The sequence below is a fragment of the Vigna angularis genome, chromosome 6 (genome assembly GCF_016808095.1).
Source record: "Vigna angularis cultivar LongXiaoDou No.4 chromosome 6, ASM1680809v1, whole genome shotgun sequence".
NCBI lineage: Eukaryota > Viridiplantae > Streptophyta > Magnoliopsida > Fabales > Fabaceae > Vigna > Vigna angularis.
Genome location: NC_068975.1, coordinates 23,808,260 through 23,828,918, shown reverse-complemented (window position 1 = coordinate 23,828,918; position 20,659 = coordinate 23,808,260). Strand labels below are relative to the sequence as shown.

Below are 20,659 nucleotides of genomic sequence, written 5' to 3'. Positions count from 1 at the left end.
TGAAAAAGTTGAATCTACCTTGGTTGAACAAAGTGTGTAATTCGAAAAGCTATTATGATTTCTGCAAGTTAAAATTCTGAATTTTACATTACATAGTGATAAACATATTATAGATTTTAGAGTTTAGAATATATTTTCAAACTTTATAAAAATTATTCTACATGATATAATTTAAAATTTTAAAAATATATTATGAATATATATAATTCTAATATGAAAACACATATTTTAAATCTCATAATTTAAAATATAGTTTCTAATTATGTAATCTGAAAATCCAAAAATATATTTTGAATACACATTTTAAAATGAATTTTTATATTAAAATTATAAATGTATTTTAGATTATTTAATTTGAAATATCCTTTTGGGTTACATAATTTAAAAATGTGTACATGTATTATGAATTATATAATAGAAAATGTATTTCCAACTCTCACAGTGTTAGACATTTCCATGGCCAAATGAAGGTACAAGAAGAAACTCAGAAAGTCCAAAAAGTAATTGGTTAAGCCCAAATCTAAGAAGGCTAAGAGCCCATATTGGTAGGGTGTTTCACCCTGCACCTCCAAAGGTTTCATTCTACATCCCTAATTTCCACAAACGCCCTCTTAATTAATGAGGTAGTTGTGCATTAAATTTTTTGACCATTGATTAAAGCAGCATTAATATATTCTAATGAAGAGATCGCAGTTTTGTTGACAGAGAAGGTGGCCTTATAAAAATGTTAATCTCTGGTCTTATTGCTTCTTTTTTTTTGCAAAGTATTAATATAGTACCAGCCTAATGTAATTAAGTATCATTCTTATTACTCATTTATTATTACTATTACTCATTTATCATCTTAACATTATAATTAACAATATTTAGCAAGTTTGATTTATAATAAATTAAATAAAACCAGCATTTATGTTAACTTAATTTTTATAATTATTTAATTTTGTTAATATAAAAAATACATTTTAAATGTTTAAGTTTTATGATATAAAAAATGCATTTTTATAATTATTTAAATTATTTTTAAGTTTATTAGATTATTTATAAATGTTTAATTTATTATATTAGTTTATGATTTTATAACGGAGGAGAAGAATAAGTTGTGTTCTCTTTGTGCCTGGATGCACCAACAAAAAGAAGTCCAACGAAGAAGAGAAGAAAGATATGTCTGTTTGCCTACGAAAGAGAGCAAAGGGAAGGAAAAACTGAAATCCGAAAATGTGAGAGAAATTGTTGAAGAATCTTTTACTAGATTTTTTTTAGTTTTTTACAATTAAAAACGTTTTTAATTAGGGATGAAATAGGAATTATCTTAACTTTTGGAGGTGCGGGAAGAAAACCTTAAAAAGGTGCAGGGTGAAACCCCCTGTTGGTAGTGATAACAAGCCCATGACAAATACAATTCTAAACCCAATTTAACCTTGCGCTCCCCCTCCGATGTTCGAAGGTCACTGCCTCCCCGTTCCACTGCAACACTGAAAGCTCCTAAAACCCAGCAGGAATCCAAATCCCTCAAATATTCACCAAAGTTCTCAACTTTCGAACATTACATGACAAGGTTATGGTTCTAAACCTTATTTTCTGGGAACTTAAGCTGTTTCTGACCCTGTTATTTGATTTGAAGAACACAAAATTCACGTGGGGTGTTGTTTTTTGTCTGTTGAGAAGAGTGTAAGCGAGTGTACCATTGTTCAATATGCCTTCTGAGGACAGTTTAAGACAGAAGCTTAAAAAGAGGACTAAACATGTAGTAAGCATTCCAAGAAACTCTTTGAGAACTAAGAAGGATGAAATTTCTTTTGAGAGAAATGGGTTTTTTGGCAGAGGAAACGAGACCGAGGGAAAGTTGAAGAAAAGGGTGAACTTCAAGGGAAAGCATTTAAGTGAAGAAATTGAGGAGAGAGGGCAGTTGAGGATTTTAGATTCTTCTGGGAAGAAGAAAGGGGTATATGCGAAGGAGGGGAGGGATAAAAATGGGAAGTTAGAGAAGGGTGTGGCGACATCCAAGAAGAGAACTTTATTTGAGAAAGGTGAGAAGAAAGTGAAACATGGTCCTGTTGAAGGGAACACTGACCATCGTACAATGTGGGTTCCTGGTAAGTTAAGGAATGTTGGTTCCAAGGTGAAGCGTTTGACTCACACGATGAAGGAAAGGAAGCAAAATGTCGTTTTGGCTACTGCTAAACCGAAAGTCAGGGGAAAGGAGGAGGGTAAAATGGGATTTTTTGGGGAAGATGATCTACGAAATGGTTTGGTGAAGAGAAGTAGAGAGAAGAAATCTGAATTGGGCAAAAGAAAAAGTAATGACGTTGTGTCTCCTTCAAGTTTTGTCCATAAAAAAGCCAGAGATAAAATGGGATTGGACCATGATGATGCTGAGACACTAGATGAGCGCCCAAAGAAGAAGAAAAGGGTGATAAAACTTGATCCTTATGATATCTCAAACAAGAGGCTAGATGATGGCATTGGGGTTAATGGTAGGTAGTTTATCTTCCTATCTATGCATTTTTTATCGGTGCTGTTTGAAAAAATCTTCTGTCTTTGTTTTTATGCTAACATCTGTTTTAGAATCTTTAAAAAGTATTATGAAATCATACTTGTGATAATAAAAACTTTGTTAATGATTGAATGTTTTAATAAGTGGGAACTATATGTCCTTTAATTCTGAATAATAAAACAATATCAATCATTCACCCTTATCTATTAGTTTACGATATGAAAATGGTGGTGGCTGTGAGGTGAGTTTTAGACCTGTACTGAGATGATGAATTGCTTTTATGTAATGAAGACAAACAATTATGAACTTTGTTATTCTGTCATTTAATTCCCAACACTGCTAGGCACAATATGAAAATGGTGTAATTTTTAGTTTTATGAACAAATAACAGTGAGATAAAAAACTTCTTTGATGTTGTTCATGAACACAAACAATAAGATTGAATTCCACTCGAACACTTTGACTTTTCCTGCAGTCTTCTTAGTCTTGATATTAAACACCTTTGAGCATCTACTCTATTGTTTTTATGTTCAGAAAATATCAGTATCAAGTATATATTTGACCGAATTACATTTGCATACTTCTACAAACAGCACTTTAGGAATTTGCTGATCCCGGAAAACTGATTATATAAAATATTGGTTGAAGTTGCTGGTTGAGGTCACATGCTTGACCTCTGTTTATCTGTCGTCTGTATTTTCCATTTAGAAGTTAGTAAAAAAGATGCACAAGATGTGCTGTTCATTTATGAGATAGAATCACCGGATAACTGTCCTCCCCTAAACAATCAAGTTTTCTCTTTAAAGTTCAAATGCTGACTGTCTCTCCGTACTGTTTGTCTGTGACATACCAAATGTTTGTGCTTTATTTTGAATGTGATGTGATGTTTTTTACTATTTATAGCAATACCTTGTGAATTTCTTCCCTTTGATTCCCTAAGTTTGTTTCAGGAGGTGAAGAGGAGAAGGAAAAGGAGAAAGAGCCTGAGAAAGAACCTAAAATGTCCAAGAATGCCCAGTTTCGTGGAATTCAGCCCAGCCCTTCAATACTTTCCTTTGTGGAAAAAAATGTAATTTGTATGAGTAGGGACTTTTGATTGTTGTGTTGATTATGTTGTTCCGTTGTTATTGTGAATGCAAACTGTGTGTTGACTTCCACTTTACTATGGTTATTATTTACAGCTTTTGGGTAGGAGGCGCACCATTGACCTAAGAAGGGCAGGTTACAATATAGATCTTTCTGCACCGTTAGATAATATTCCCTTCTCTAGCAGTTCAGAACGAGAGAAAATAGAAGAAAATGTACGTTCTTGTTTAAGGCAATAAAAACAATAATATATACTCAGAATAATAATGGTTTTATGTTTAAGTATTGTTACTAAGCCTCTGTTAATATTGGCATTCTGGTCTGATTAACTGTGACAGGTATTTAGGAATAAATTGGAATTTTTTGCTTCGGCAAAGGTCTCATCATCATTTCCACCTCCTAGTCTTCCAGAGATTGCATTTGCTGGTAAGGTTTTAAGGCGCCATTGTTTAATGCCTATTCCTTTGTCATTTTGGTTTTTGTATATTGTGGCATTGTTTCATTTATTTGGTTAGAGGTTTATATTTGATCATTTTTACCTTGTTCCTGGTTTCATTATCTTTAGCTGTTCCCATTGCCGTTATCCAAAAATTAGCATTAAACTTCAAAGAAGAATTTTGCTGTTCTTGTTGAGCCCTCGATACCACAATATGTGAGGAATGTTGATACATTCTAGGACATAATTTGCAGATAGTAAACTTAAGAACCAATGGGAATTTAGACAAACATATAACAGAGGGGTGTGTAGGGTGCATGATGATATTTCTGATTGTCTTCTGGCTTTTAGGTAGGTCAAATGTCGGGAAGTCATCACTTCTTAATGCCCTCACTAGACAGTGGGGAGTTGTGCGGACATCAGAGAAGCCTGGCCTTACTCAGGTAACCTTAGTTCTTAAAAGTTGGTAGATGTAGATATTTGAAAGATAAAAGTGTTGATAGATGAAATATGATTTGGTAACATTGACATATGACAAATACTCTGTAGACAATTAACTTCTTCAAGATGGGAACAAAACTCTGCTTAGTTGATTTGCCAGGATACGGATTTGCTTATGCAAAAGAAGAAGTGAAAGAATCTTGGGAGGAGCTTGTAAGTATGCAAATTATATTCAATTCTCAATGATCAGGTTGTTCTTGAATGTTTGGTTTTTGACTTGTCGTGTTCTACCAATTCAGAAAGATTGTACCAGTGGGGCAAGAAAGAGGCCCTGGGGCTGCAGGGACATTAATTCAGTTCTGGATTGTGTTGTTAACCTGTCAAGATGAAAATAATTGTGGTAGCTGATTTTGTGTTCACTAAACTAGTTTGAGTTGTGTTGGAAGTCCCACATTGACTAGAGATAAGGTCATTTCGTAGTTTATAAGTGGATGCAAACCTCATTCTACAAGCTGGTTTTGTGTGGTTGAGTTAGGTTTAAAGTCCACTTCTAACATGGTATCAGAGCCATGGTTAGAGCCTATCCTAGCGATATTTGTTGTTTGCTGGGCATATTGTTCCACTCGCTATCGGGCCACTATCGGACCACCCATTAAAAATGTCTAATTCCACGCTCGAGATGTATATACCTCGGCGTGAGGGGGGTTTGTTGGAAGTCCCACATCGACTAGAGATAAGGTCATTTCGTAGTTTATAAGTGGGTGCAAACCTCACCCTACAAGCCGGTTTTGTGTGGTTGAGTTAGGCTTAAAGTCCACTTCTAACAAGTTGTCTCCTGGAATTCAATTTTCCATTTCAAAGTCATTTGTTGCTTCCGGTTTTACACTTCAAGGCATAGTCATGAATGACTGAAATCATGTTAGAAAATTTTCTGTTTTTTTTTTTTTGAGAAAATTAATTAACTTTCGTCTAGATTGAGAGTACATATTACAAGAAGTTTTGAGGAAAATCTATCTTCTTTGGTGACTAGATCAAAACATGGTGATATAGACTTTAGCACTGACCAACTCTTCAAAGCTTGGTTTAATGTTGATGTTAGACTTAAGGGGCCCACCTGCAAATTTTTGTGTAGAAAACATGTCATTTACTAAGCTAAGCATTCTTTCATTCATTGGGGGTCTGTTATTCACAAGATCATACCAATAATTAATGAGGAGAATAAGGTTTGGAGGGTTTAATCTGGTATGAATAATCTGTAGCTAATGTGTTTGGAATCATGAGTAAGTTATTACAGTTAGTTTAACAAGTTACTTTTAAATTTATTTGGAGGTTAATGAATTTGGGGTGGGGGTTGTAAAGGAAGAAAATTATGCAAACTGATAACTCTCAGTGCAAGAGGAGACGTCCCTTGTAAGAGGATTCTGCCTCTTGAGTTTCTTTCTGTTATGTGAATAACAAGAACCCATGTTTTCATATATCCCTTCCGTCTTTGCTTATTTTCTCTATCATGCGAGTCAGTGGGAAACAAAAAATCTATTAATGCTTGGTCAATCATGAATATGTTAAAATTTTAGTTGTCGCTTATTTGTCCAAAAACATTTTACTAATGCCTATTGGCAGGTGCTTAATTTAGTGGAAGCTAGACATGACTTGGTTTTAGTTGAGCTATATAAACTTTTCATTGTTTTGTCTATCTTTTCTGTTGTAAAGTTGCTCACAATAATAAAAAATAAAAACACCTGTCCTTAAGAACTTATCTGTGATGTATTGCGCAAATCCTCAAGATACAACAGGAACTTCGAGAAATTTTTTGAAGATATCAAAACTAGCAAAGAACTCTAAGAGGAGTAAGAAATTAAACCCATGATAATATAATAAAGAAAATAGAAAAGAAAGAGAATAAGGGAATGAGAGAAAGTTGTGTGTTTTGGAGAAAACATCACACTCTATTTATAGAGTTTGAAGAGAGACTTGAACTAGTCCAAGGTCCATGATTTGCAAAAGAGTCCCACATTGCTACTGGTGAAGACGGTTTCAAAAAAAGTATGTTGGAAGAAAACCGTGCCTTGCAAATGAATATGTTGGAAGCAAATCGTGCTTTGCGGATGAAGTTGATGCCAACGTTCATCAACCAATGTCCATCCGCATTTAAAGGTGCTAACTTTCTTGTTTTTAGTTATAACTATTGCTAATGGGCAAACACATTGTATTGACATCGATGGGGTTGGTTTCATACTAATGGAATGTTCGCTTTCTAAAAGCTGTATTTATATTGCAAAAGTCAGCACCTTTAAATGCGGATGAATGTTGGCATTAGCTTTGTCCACAAGGCATGGGTTGCTTCCGACGTCTTCGTCTTCAAGGCATGGTTTGCTTCCAACGTCCTTTTTGTTGAATCCATCTTCACTCGCAGCCATATACCAAACTCTTCTTCACTCGCAGCCATATACCAAACTCTTCTGCAAATCATGAACCTTGGGCTGGTTCATGTCTCTCTCTAAATTCTATAAATAGAGTGCAGTGCTTTCTTCAAAACACACAACTTTCTCTCATTCCCTTATTCTCTTATTCTCTTCCTTTTCTATTTTCTTTCTTATATTATATTGGGTTTAATTTCTTACTCCTCTTAGAGTTTCTTGCTAGTTCTGATATCCTCATAAATTTTCGGGAAGTTCTTGTTGTATCCTGAGATATTTGTGCAACACATGGCGAATAAGTTTTTAAAGACAATAGATTTACTCGCCTCAGGAAATCTTTGTTTGTGGTTTTCATTTTTTATTATTGTCAGCATCTTTGCAACAATCTTAATGACTTAATTGATTAAAATCAGAAAAATAATACTTGGATCCTAGTAAATTTGCCTAAAGGAGCAAAACCCATTGGTTGTAAGTGGATCTTTAAGAAAAAGTATAACCTTGATGGATCTATAGAGAAGTATAGGTTAGTAGCAAAAGGCTTTACTCAAAAACCCAACTTATATTATTTTGATACCTTCGCCCCTGTGACTTGGATTTCCTTCATTCAAGTGTTGTTAGCCTTAGCAGTTATCCATAAGCTGGTGATACACCAAATAGATGTTAAAACTGTCTTTTTGAATGGTGATTTGGAGGAGAAAGTTTATATGACTCAACTTGAAGGGTGTGTTGCACCTAGTTAAGAGAATAAAGTATGCAAACTCTTAAAATCTTTGTATGGGTTAAAACAAGCACCAAAACAAGCACGTTTTCTATCTTTGCTCTTGGATCGCATATGGAGTCATATCCGTTTGGATTTTCCATTTTCCCTCATTTTATTGTAGAAATTTTCATGGAGTGGATTATTGTTGCGTTATTATGTTAACCACTGGTCAACTGTATTTATGGAAAACCTCACATTGTAGGTGAAGGAGTATGTTTCCACAAGAGCTGGCCTCAAACGAGTATGCCTTCTGATTGATACAAAGTGGGGTATGAAGCCAAGAGATCATGAACTAATTGAATTAATGGAAAGGTAAATCATGCATGAGCAATTGGTGTCATGCATTGTTCTGCTATATTTTTGCAATTGTGTTGTGCTCCTTTGTTCTTTTCAAATACAAGTGACTTAAATTCTGATCATGTAAAGTCAAATTGGAGAGTCCTACCTAAATTTTTTTGACGAGTGATATCAATTTGCAGATCAAAAACTAAATATCAGATTGTATTAACCAAGACAGATGTGGTCTTTCCAATTGACGTGGCTCGACGAGCCATGCAAATTGAAGATGTAAGCACTGGTTATCCGAATGAACTGTGTCTGAAATTTAACTTTCTATTTTAGAGATTAACAAGTTTCTGCATGCATGATCACAGAGTCTGTTGCAGAACAAGTCTGTTGTTAAGCCTCTGGTATGATGATTCTTTTAGCAGTTTGTTCATACTATTCTATTTTTCATTTTTTTTTACTATTCTTGGGATTAATCTTTGGATTTCTTGTGATGTGTCTATTGCAGATGATGGTAAGCTCAAAATCTGGAGCAGGAATCCGAAGCTTGAGAACTGCTCTTGCCAACATTACTCGATTTGCCAAAAGATTGTAATAAGGTGTTCATATCTTGTTTGTTTCTTCTTTTTACTGCAAGTTATTTTGCTTATAGCCCCACCATGTGTACATAACATTTTTCTAACTTGGTACAACATTTGTTCCATGATCAATCATATTTTTCACTAGTAAAGCATAAATAATCAAGAGTAGTAATGTCTACTTGCTTCAAACAGCATCATGTGTTTCATTTATTCAAACCTTAACAATGCTTTCTTTCTGGTGCAGATGTGTTACATATTCAAGACAGCACATATGCATGGTGAGCTGAACTCGTTTGTTTGAAGTTCAAACTTCATTTTCCACAGGACAGGCCAAACCTATTTTATTTTTGGCTCTCACTGTCTAATTTTCAGTGGCATTGCAAGAAATTTTTGTGACTCTTTTTAGGTTCCCTTTTGTTTAGAAATCATTATTTTATATGGTCAAAAAGAATGAGTGTATGCATGTCAGGTAACCACTTAGTTTTCAAAGGATATCTATTCCCTCAGCCGCCCCACACTTGATTTAAAGGTTATTTTCATTTATTATTTTCCATGAGGGGATGAATGCCACTATCTTGTGTACAAGTTTAAATAATACATTGAAATTTAATGCTGATGGTGGCTATTCTGAAAGTTCCATTTTACCTACAAAAATAGTTCAAATATTTAGACATCTGGACACCATGACTAATCCAATTGTTATTAAAGACAAATTTAGTTTTTTTTTAAAAAAATAATAATCATGCAGGCTAAAGATAAATTATTTTTTAAAATGGTAAGTAAACAAATTTTGTTGGTGATTCAGTGTGATATAGTCCAAAAGTTAATCTTTGCTTTAGGGTGATTTTCATGTCGTGTTAAAATTAGTTTAAAGATATGTTCTCTGATTATGTTTTAGTAGTAATGGTGGTAAAAGATAATTTTACTAATGTTGATAATAGCAAACATCCTAATTAATAATAATGGTAATGGAAATAGATATACTTTTTTGTTTCTATTATATAATACGGTTATTTGGCCTTCTTATGAAGAACATTTAATTTTCTTTTTCAGTGTAATTTCAAACAGGTTATGTATACTATTTCTCAGTTTTTTTTCTTTAAACAATTTTTAATGCATAACAAAAATAGAAATAGGGGTTACAATTGGTTGGATACATAATAAAATAATATTTCAAAGTAGAAATTTGTTTGTTCAAGCAAATACACCGTACTAAATTATCACTACGCCCCTTCAGATTCTCCTAGAACAACCTTGTAGAAGTTGTATAAATTAGTAATAAATGTGTATGGCGTCATCACTGCAGAAATAAAAAACCAAAGCATCTTCAAAATTTCAACCAGTGTGCATAGAAGTGCTCAAATTAAAGTTTGGCAAGTGTCATTATCATAATCATTTTTCCATGAATTTGACTTCCTAATCTGATCTAAACCCACCAACCACATGCACTCTTCCCACTCAGTGTTCAGTACAATAAATTATTAAATAATTAAAATAATTAAACTAACACGAATGAGTTTTATCTTAAAGGGATTAGTCATCGCCTTTGTTTCTTGGGTCCAAGAGTGTGCACCACACACGCGCGCGATCTTCAATCACATTCTTCTTTCTTCTTCAGAGAGCAAAATGTGTCCTCTCAGATTCATTCTCGTATTCTTGTCCGCAACCCTCGCCGGTTTCTTCGTCCTCCGGAACCTCAGATCTCAGCCTCCGACCACCGAAGACGACGGCGAAACGGTAGCTGTTCCATCCAACCCCAAAATCTCAGACTCCTCCGATGCTTCCTCCAACGCCACTTCCAAGGTTCACCCACTTCCCCCTTTTGCCTCAATTTCGCAAAAGCTTTGTCTTTTTAATGTAACCCTAAATTTGTGTGGGTCCAGGTTCGCGCTCTGGTAGTGTCTGGGTTCTGGACCTTCGTGGATATGGCTAGTGGGCGGTATCTATGGAGGCATTTGGTCTCTAACTCTTCCAAGAGATCGTGACGTGTGCTGTTGCACTTGTTCGGTTCCATGATCTCTTGGGCCCAAAATGGGTGATTCAACGGTGCCTCTGATGTTGTAATTTTTGGGGGCCAATTTGGATGTTGTGTATCATATAGCTGTTGTTCATAGTGTTGGTGTTTTTTGTTGTTTGTTTTTGATTGGTGAAAACTTCATAACTGCAATTATAATGATAATAGTGAAGATGAAGCCTATGCTTTTGGTATATCATCGTATATGAAGCGTGTGCTCTTTTCAGCTTTTACTGTTTCTGTTCTGGGTTGCTGGGTTCTTTCTTTTACTAATGTAAAACTGTTAGAATAAACCATCGATTTAGTTTTGAAGTAGTGTATTTTACGAACGTTCAAGGACTAATTTGAAGGATCTTTCTATACTTGAGGCACTATTTAGTTTGATTTCAAAGTATGAATTTTCACGAGTAGTGTTTATGCTCTCCTCTTGTTGGATTCAATGAGATTTAGTTGCATGCATTGCCATCGTTTAGCAACACAAGGAGTCTGGTGGTGTATATGCAGGAATCTCTATACAACTCAATGCAGTGGAACATAGTAGACGTTTGAGATGACATGAGTAGTGTTCCCTGGCTGGATCCGAATGCTCCCTTTAGTAGTCACTTCCAATGTAGTATCATTACCAAGCTTCACACTTTTATGGAGTCCTTCCTCATCTATTTTAGTAAACCAAAGTTTATTACCAGTCATATGATTACTACAACCTAAGTCGAGAAACCAATCTTTCATTTGTATCGAATGTGTCACCTCTTTATATGCAACTAACAAAACTTCATCCTTAGTGGTTGTTGCTTCTTCAAATGTCACGTAATGAGCTTGTTTTGCTACTCTAGGGCACTTGTATTCGAAATGGCCCAGCTTGTGGCAATGAAAACACTCAATGAGTGCTCTATTGAAAGGTTGTCGTCTACGTCTTCTTCCTCGTCCTCGACCTCCTCTGCCACTGGAATGGCCACGATCACGACTTGCCCAATCATATTGTGTAACTTGTAGAACCTGTTCTTCTGGTGGTTGAGAATCTTGCATTCGTTGTTCATGCACAAGCAGACTCTCATGGAGTTTATCAAGACTCAAGGTACTTAGGTCATTGGCTTCCTCGATGAAACATACCACAGTTGAATTTTGAAGTTAAAAGACCTAAGAATCTTGCTAACCACTATACTGGAGTCAATTGATTCATCGTTGGCTCTCATTTTATTTACAACACTAAGTGTGCGCTCAATGTAGCTGTCGACTTTCTCATCGTCCTTCATTGTTAGGAGTTCAAACTCACGGCAAAGTGTCTAAAGCTGAGCACGTTTAACCCTTATTGAACCTTGATACTTCTTTTGCATGGACTTTTAGATTGCCTATGATGTACTTTTGTCCAAAATTGTTTCCAGAATTTCTCTATCGATGGCCTGAAACAAAAAAAAAAATCACTTTTAGATCCTTAAGATGCGTATCTTCTACAACTTTCCTTTGAGCCTCGGTTAATGTCAAAGTCAACACTGAAATTCAGTGTTCTACAAGTTGTCATAGTTCTTTGCTACGTAAGAAAGTTTCCATAGCCATGGACCAGAAGTCATAGTGTCCATCGAAGCGTGGGATAACTGGTTGAATGAATTTTTTTGAGATAGACATGACTCTTCACACGGTTTTCTCACTCTGTATCATTGTGTATCAGGCCCCTTATGGAGCTCTGATACCAATTGTTAAGACTATAAGAGAATATGCTGATGCAATTTGTTGGAACAATCGGTATCGATTTTGCACAGCGGAAATATTAAAACAGAGTACGATACAAATTATTTAAAAGCGAAGAGCTTGTTTCGTCACTTTAAAAAATGGTTCCTTTAAACCGTGGTTGCTCTGCCGGAGAAGATGAACGAAGTTCTCAAGCACAAGCAACGTGTCAGAGAGTGAAGAGGCAAGCTGACATAAGACGTGGCATCGCTGTTTGCCACATCAAACAAAAGTTAATGCCATTCAATTTTAATGACTAATAGTAATAGTTTCAAAACTATGAGGACTAAAAACAATCAAAATTTTGAGTAGAGACTAAACCTAAAATCGTGTGATACTTAAGAGCCGAAAAACATTTTTAACGCATAAACATATTTAACGCATATGTTAATGATGCCAATGGCTATAACTTCTATATTGTCCTCTATTAAAACACTTTTTTACATAACTTTCAGTATATGCTTTAATTTTGCTGCGTATCTCCTATTTGAATTTGACTTTGTCGAGGTTGATCTTAACATATAAAACTTCTGATCAGGCATAAAAGGATTTATAGAAACAGTAGTTTTAAGGAAAATTTTACATGGACGTCTCTTAATTTATGTACACCCTTCGAACATCAATAAAAAGTAATATTTTTTCCTTTTTTTAATTGGTCTGTCTTAAATTATTTTATATTTTAATATAAAACTATTATTTTGTAGATGTTAAATAGGGTCTGGGAAAAATATAAATGTTAATGTATCACCATCCTAATTAAAAAAGTTAGTTTAATAATTACACATTTGATATTGATCATCATGCTGCCTTTTTTTTTCAAATCAAACTTTCGGGACACAATTTTTTTTTTTGAAAAGGTATTTTTCTGTCTAACACATGTTATATGTCACTTAGGAATAAAAAAAATACTTAAATTGAAGAAATTTTAAGTAAATTTGAAAATCAGGTTAAATTTAAATAAGCAAATAATGTTAAATAAATACAATTAAGTAAAATGAATAATTCTAATCAAGTTTAAATAATATATATTAAAACTTTATACTCTCGAATTTATATTTTAATATTTAAAAATATATTTTATATTTTATTTTTAATATGATATTATTTTGTTAAAATTAGTTTAAATTATATAAAATTATAATTCATTATAATAATATTTATTAAAATTATACATTTAATTTTTTACAGTTAAATATTCATTATATTTATATAATTTATTCTTAATAAAAATAATTTTTTTAAAAAGAATTAATTTAATATAAATTTACAATCTATAAATTCAATCAAATTAATCTATAACTCGAATCCGATTAATTTAATAAATTAAAAAAATAATAAAATATTAATTTTAAAACATTAAATTCGAGTTATCCATCTTATGCTCATGTCTATGCATAATTTATAATTTCATTTTAACAATTTATCTATTAAATTATACCACTTAATATCTTTGGCACCTTATGCGATATCCGCAGATCCAACATTTGCCAACGGTCATATTTGATTCATTAGAGAGAGAAAGATGCGGAAGAGAAGGGTTGCATCTGTGACAGCAGCAGCAGAAGAAGAAACTTTGCAAAACCATGGCAATAACCCAAACGAAAAAGAGAATAGTGAAGGAAATGGGTTCTTTGCTTGCTACCTTTTAACCTCTCTCAGCCCTCGCTACAAAGGCCACACATACATCGGGTTCATCTCTTATTTTCACTTCTAAAAGATCAAATTGTGATTACTAAGATTTACTCAATTCATAAATCACACACACCCCTTTTGATTTTTACTTTATACAAATTTTGGGTTTGTGCCAATTTCTTTGGTTTCTGTTCATTTGAAGTTGGTGTATTTATGATCTGATGGTCTGATGGTCCCCATCTGCTGCTAGTTCCTCTGAAAAAAATCAATTCTAGTTTGGTAGAAATGCTGGGTGTTTAACAATTGTTTTAAAATGTTTCTGCTTCATCTTGTTTTTTTGGTTGGAAATTTTTGAATTTTTCTCTGAGATAAACAATGGGTGTTTACCTATTTTTTTAAAAAGGTTTACGATTCGACTTTTTAAAAAAGTCTGTGTGTTTATGTTTCCGTGTTTGCAATTTCAGATTTACGGTGAATCCAAGGCGCCGGATCAGGCAACATAATGGGGAAATTCGGTGTGGAGCTTATAGAACGAAGAAGAGGAGGCCATGGGAGATGGTTTTATGTATATATGGCTTCCCAACAAATGTCTCTGCTCTTCAGGTTTGACTCTGATATTGCTTTCTAGGCCATGTCTTTGTTGGCTAAAAAATGTTCAAAGTTAGGTGATTTGTTGGTTGCTTGAGCAAATTCATATAGTGCTAAGCATTAAGATATATTGTATGAGTGCTATAGAATTACTCATTACTAAGCATGCATGGATCTTGTCTATCTTTGATGTAGTATCCAACAGGACTGATTTGCTGCTAGATGTACTTGCCAACTGGCATCCCTCTTTTTTAAATTCTCTCAATTTTGTGGTTAACCTAAGCAATCACTTGTTTGAGAATGTGGAAAATATGGATACTAAGCTCAGATTTCAACACTGTTCGTTTTGGTTTCTTCGATTTCCCTGTTTTATTCTTTTTAAATTTAATTTGTTGGGCTTTACATGGCATAGATGAGTTTGGTCTGGTTGCTTGAGAAGTTTGGCATGATTGGATCAAGTAGAAAGCAAGTATATTATGCTATCTAAATGCCAAATTTTAAGAAAATGCTTTATATGTTAATTTGATTCGGGATTTGCAGTTTGAATGGGCTTGGCAGCACCCTGTTGAATCGTTGGCTGTAAGGAAAGCAGCAGTGGAATTTAAATCCCTCTCAGGAATTGCCAGCAAGATTAAACTTGCATACACAATGCTCACCCTTCCATCATGGCAAAGGTATTGTCTCTTCTATCTCTACAGAAGTAGGATTTGACATTCTTTTTTGGTGGAATGGTCCTAGGATTTGGTTTTTGATGCTGACATGATATAAATCATCACAGCATGAATATCACTGTGAACTTCTTCTCCACTAAGTACATGAAACACTGTGGTGGTTGTCCGAGCTTGCCAGCGCACATGAAGACCAAAACTGGCTCACTGGATGAACTTCCATGCTATAGTATCTATGGTTTGTCAGAGAATGAAGATGATAATGTTGATGATGTAGAATTTGATGATGATAATAATAATACTAGTGCTAGTGGTTCTGTTCCAGATGTGAGTGATGACTTAGACTCTCCTGATTCACCAAAAAATCAAATCCACGGGGAGAAGATTAGTGAAGCATTTGAGTGGATTAAAGAATCTGAAGTCCCAGAAGCATCAAGTAATTCATTGTCTTCACAAGAGCAGCGCCTACCGATTAGTTCTACAACACCACTGACGATGAAATCATCATCATCAACAACAACAACTACTACTTTATTACAAAGAGTAGAGATCATTGAAGAAGCTGATTTTATGAATGTGGTCAATAAAAGCGATTCTGGTTTGATTGAACCAGCACAATCGGATGCTGCATTGGCAGCCAATACAAATCGAACTGTTGTCAGGACATTTGTTGTGCCTCATGAAGCTGAGATTGTTGATTTGTCCACCCCTTCTCCTAGTTGCAGAAGTGTTCTGGACAGGAAAAAGAGAAGAGTTTCTTCATCTGTTACTGATTTTATTGACTTAACAAACTCCCCTAACTTTGTTCAGTTGTAAGGTGAGAAAAGATTATTTGTTAAATAATTTGGTGTGTCACACCTCGTTATCTTTCTCTGATACGGGTCACACAAAGCAGTTATTGACCACAGACCATGACAGTGTAAGAATGGAGAAATCTGAACGAATAAATATAATGTTGTTTGTTTGCTCAAGTTTTGATTACTGCCAAAATTTCTTTCTGCCATATCTGTGTTCTTACCAGAGGAGTTTGTTTGTTTCCAGTAATTGAACATATTCTAAAAAAGTTAGTAATTATTCGCATGAAAAATGTTTTGGAAACCTTCGTTTGTTGTCCACCTTTAAAACTACCACTTTTTTAATACCCAAATGAATTTTATTAGGCCAGGCGAATTTAGATTTCAATTGGACAGAACTCAGAAGAGTCAATTGAAACTTTTAAGTGTATACAAACTATTATGGTTTCAAACAAACAAAGAACTCTTTCTTCCTGTACATTTTTTCTTATACCTCCGAGTCTCTTTAAAATTCTAAAACTATCATATGCAATTTAAAAACTCTTACACTTTATTTCCTTTTTACTTTAACAGATTTTAAAATCTATTAAAAAATTTCTCAAATTTTCAATGAATTTCGAAATTTATTGAAATTTTTAATGAATTTTAAAATCTATAAAAGGATCTTTTTCTCTAATGAATTTTAAAATCTGCTAAAAAGATTTTTTTCTTTAACGAATTTTAAAATTTATTACAAATTATTTTTGAAAGTTTCAACAAATTTTAAAATCTGTTAAAAAAAATTACTCAACAAATTTTAAAACCTGTTAAAAAAATGTAATCTTAAAACTATATTTTCAATATAAAGATATAGGGAAAAATGTGTGAAGATACATAAAGAAACCGCAAAAAAGAAAATAGTATTGTATAATTTGAAAATATTTTTGAATTTTCAGATTATACAATTTAAAATTTTTAATGAAAAGTAGTATACAGATTGTAAATTAAAAAAAAATCATGCAAAAAATATTTCTAAATTATGTAATTCAAAAGTTGATAATTTTCCCTATGAAATATACTACTATAAAGAGAAAAAAAAGGGATAAAAACAAGTGTGTATTTATAATAGATACAAGGCTTAATTAGTTGGATAATTCCATTTTGATGCTAGTGTGTCATACTGGTTTTCGTTTCTAAACGAATTTCAATTATATCATAACTTTTTAAAAACTATCTCAATTAGATTTTTTTAAATAAAAATTACTAGCAATGTTAACGATATGCACATATGTGACTTTTAATTTTTTTTAAATTTTTTTAACATTGTTATAACTTAATAAAAAAAGAATTGTTAACATTAAGAACTTGATAAGTTGATAACAAATTTTATTACAGAAAACATTAATTTTTTAAAATAAATTAAAAAAAATCACATATTAACATGTGATATACTTTTAATGTCCTTAATAATTTTTGTTAAAAAAACTTAATTAAAATAATTTTTTAAAGTTATGATGTAATTGAAACGTTTTTAACAACGAAAACTAGAATGGAGAGATCCAGCTATATATATAACTACTTGTTCACTTGAGTGGATTTGGGGGAGAGTAATTGAGGAGATTTGAGAGAATTTGAAGATAAATTTTGTTGTTGTTTATTTGAGTGAATTTGAAGATAAATGAGAGTGAATTTGGATAAAAAAAATTTTAATTTGTCACGTCAATTAAATCCTACACTAATTCTCATAAACTTTACTTCCAAATTCATTTTCACTTACCTCCAAATTCACTCAAATAAACAACAACAAAATTTATCTCCAAATCCTCTCAAATCTCCTCAATTACTCTCTCCCAAATCCACTCAAGTGAACAAGACCTATGTAATAATATTTTTAAAACAATTTTGTCTAAAAACATAGTCTCAATCTCTGCATGTAACATAAAACTATCACTAAACACTCTTCTAATAGTAGGTTTGTTCATACACACAAAGTGAATAAATAAATAAAAATAAAAGACTCTTTGTCTTTAAAGTTTTTTCAAAATTAAAAATTTACAAAGTAATCTTGCTAAGTATACTTGGCAGTTTCTATGTATGGCAGTTGGATGGAAAAATCCATCTCTAGGTTAGGTACGTGGCTGGGAAGCATTCATAGGTTGGCCAAATGCATTACTTGCATGATTTGGCAAAATCAAATATGGTATGTTGCATGTTTAGTTTCCAACATTTTCTATGACTTAATATGTGTTGAAGGCAACATTCCAAGTTATAAAAGGAAATATTGTTTTTTATCGTTTAAACTATATATACTTTTGATTCACCTTTAATGTTGTTGTTGATTTAGAACAAAATACTATAATAGGATATTGTAACAAATTAGATAATGACCTTGTCACTACTTTTTATGTTCCAAATGAACTTGATTCTGTTTACAAAAGATTTTCACTAAATAATTTCAAGATTTCACATGCAAGCTCATAATGATAAATATCTCTTCATCTTAAGAGAGAGTGTCGATTTAAGAGAAAATATAATTGATAAGCTAAAATAGGATATTTTGTAAAGGAGATATTAGAAGATTCTACATATCTTTTAGTAATAATTACTTTAAAGATACAATTCTCTACATATAAAAGCAGATGTAATATATTTCAAAAATAATCCAATTAAAATCTTTTCTCATTCACTTTAATCTTTTCCAAGTTTTTGCAAAATTCATGCTTACAGATCCTAACATTTCAATTCCTCTCATCCAAGTAAAATCTGATGGGATTTTTAAGAGTTTTGGAAATCTGATAGATATAAGGAATTTGATATATAGAGGAGTTTGTTATTTTATTTATTCATATATTCAATATATTTATATATATATATATATAAAGAAAATTATGATAGGATATCAAATATTTACAATATCTCAATCTTAATTTTTTTTAATTTAAATAACTAAATGTATTTTTATTTTTATCTGAAAATTTTATTAAAAATTAATTTAAAATAAAAAAATATTAAGTAAATATTTTCAGTCCAAGTCATCCTTGGAATGTTGCCTTCAACCTTTGACTGAAGACATTACTTTAACATCATTAATATAAAGGAGTTCTGTTATGTGAAAATATTAAATCCAAAATAATATTATTAAATGTAGCTAATAACAATAGCCCTTGAATTTTATTTTTATTTTTTGGCTTCATATAATTGAGTTATCTTACTCCAAGTATTAAGAACCTGAAAAATAATTAGAAAGTTAATGGGATAATTAGTTTAATGAAATCAGAACTTTGCATTTAAAAGTCTATTTTCAGATATCTTGGTTCATTAATCCAACTCCATTTTTTCTCTAAAACCTCAGCTCTTCCTTTTTTTTGTGTTCTCTCTACAACCTCTGTCTTCTCTCTTCCATTTCTCTTCTCTGAGTCACTGGTTTTCCGTTTAGGTGACGCCAAAACGTCCACAACGTAGAGAGCTTCAAAACCATCTGATTAATTTTGGGTTCTAAGCCAGTAAGTCCCTCCATGCAACCTTTTCTTTGTTCTTGAACCTAGCACATGCAATCTCTGTTATTTGCATGTGTCTTGTGCTTTCATTTTCTTCAATTTTCCACTCCATTTTAGCTCTAAGAGCTGTTTTCTACCATCAATGTGGTGGTTTGTAGGGTTTGGTCAAGTCCTTGCTGTGTGAGGTACTGTTGGGGCATTCCAGTGAGTTGTACTATTCAACTCCAAGGTAAGGGGAGCTAGATACTTTTCTATGGATTGTATGAACAATGCATGTGATGAAATCTGTAATATTCTGCTGCTTGGATTATATTTTAAGTTTTGAGTGTATGGAATGATACGTATTGTCATGTTCATATGTGAATCCATGAAACTGTGTTGTGATGTTTGGAATTGATTTGGATGGGTTTGAACTGTGATAATTGATCAATTTGAAGTGAGTGAAGTGTGAAATCTGTTGTTACTTTGGTTAGATAGAAAAATGGGTATTCTGTTAGAGTTTTGGGTCACTTGAGAGGAAGTAAGGTAGTGATTTTGGAAAGTAGGGGTTCTAGACACATTTGGGCTGTTGGGACATCTTAGGCAAGTCATTTGTGACTTGTTAGGATCATAAAACTGGCCTAAAACCTGTTAGAAATGGTAAAATCGAAATTGGGTCTTTAAGTTGTAGGAATTGGAGGTCTTAGAAGTTGGTTAAGAGGCCTAGAAATGGTAAGGGCTGGTGTGAGTGTGTGATTCTGCAAAATTTACGTTCTTCAGAATTTGCATTCTACAGATGATGCAGAGTCGCTATGCGAGTTGTCTCGCATAGCGAGACCCTATAGAGGGTGCTCACTGTCTGAGTCATTCGCTATGCGAGCTGGTGCGCTGTGCGAATGACCAGAGGGTGCTGCTCTCTGTTTGTGGATTCGCCTGGCGAATCCTGTTGCTATGCGACTGGTGGTGGTCTGGAACCACTGTCCTTTTAATTCGAAGAGCGAGATGGACGCAAAGCGACCTGGGTGCACTTTGCGAGAGGTTGAAAGTTTGATACATGCTGCGAGTTAATTCGCATAGCGAATTAGGGGGTGCGCTGTGCGAGACCATCCTATCTCGCCTTGCGAATATGGTGCACTCTGCGAATCCTTTTAGTCCAGTCTTCTCTTTTGCTCTCTTTTCGATTGAATCAAGTGTATGGAATGTCTGCAATGCATAGTATGATGTGGTAATGTGATTATATTGAAAGTATGCGAGTGTATGAAACATTGTTTAGTGATTGAAAG

At 33.3% G+C, this 20,659-nt stretch overlaps 2 protein-coding genes across 3 annotated transcripts; both read left to right on the top strand.

The window, feature by feature from the left end:
• The first annotated feature begins 1,375 nt into the window (after positions 1–1,375).
• On the top strand, positions 1,376–10,130 carry LOC108343068 (uncharacterized). 2 transcript variants are annotated; one of them, XM_017581113.2, is made up of 12 exons: positions 1,376–2,474; positions 3,445–3,563; positions 3,676–3,795; positions 3,919–4,006; positions 4,368–4,459; positions 4,566–4,670; positions 7,837–7,946; positions 8,114–8,201; positions 8,288–8,323; positions 8,428–8,518; positions 8,745–8,778; positions 10,031–10,130. In XM_017581113.2, the coding sequence occupies exons 1-10, from the start codon at positions 1,694–1,696 to the stop codon at positions 8,512–8,514; spliced, it is 1,626 nt and encodes a 541-aa protein (XP_017436602.1). In that variant the 5' UTR covers positions 1,376–1,693; the 3' UTR covers positions 8,515–8,518; positions 8,745–8,778; positions 10,031–10,130. The 2 variants fall into 2 exon arrangements, with proteins under 2 accessions (XP_017436602.1, XP_017436601.1); XM_017581112.2 differs by lacking the exon at positions 10,031–10,130 and having other exon boundaries at positions 1,377–2,474; positions 8,745–9,114.
• A 3,543-nt stretch (positions 10,131–13,673) lies between these two features.
• Positions 13,674–16,098, top strand: LOC108343069 (uncharacterized). The gene is made up of 4 exons (XM_017581114.2): positions 13,674–13,928; positions 14,336–14,474; positions 15,000–15,133; positions 15,238–16,098. Exons 1-4 carry the CDS (start codon positions 13,762–13,764, stop codon positions 15,941–15,943), a joined length of 1,146 nt encoding a protein of 381 aa, XP_017436603.1. The 5' UTR covers positions 13,674–13,761; the 3' UTR covers positions 15,944–16,098.
• The last annotated feature ends 4,561 nt before the right edge of the window (positions 16,099–20,659 follow it).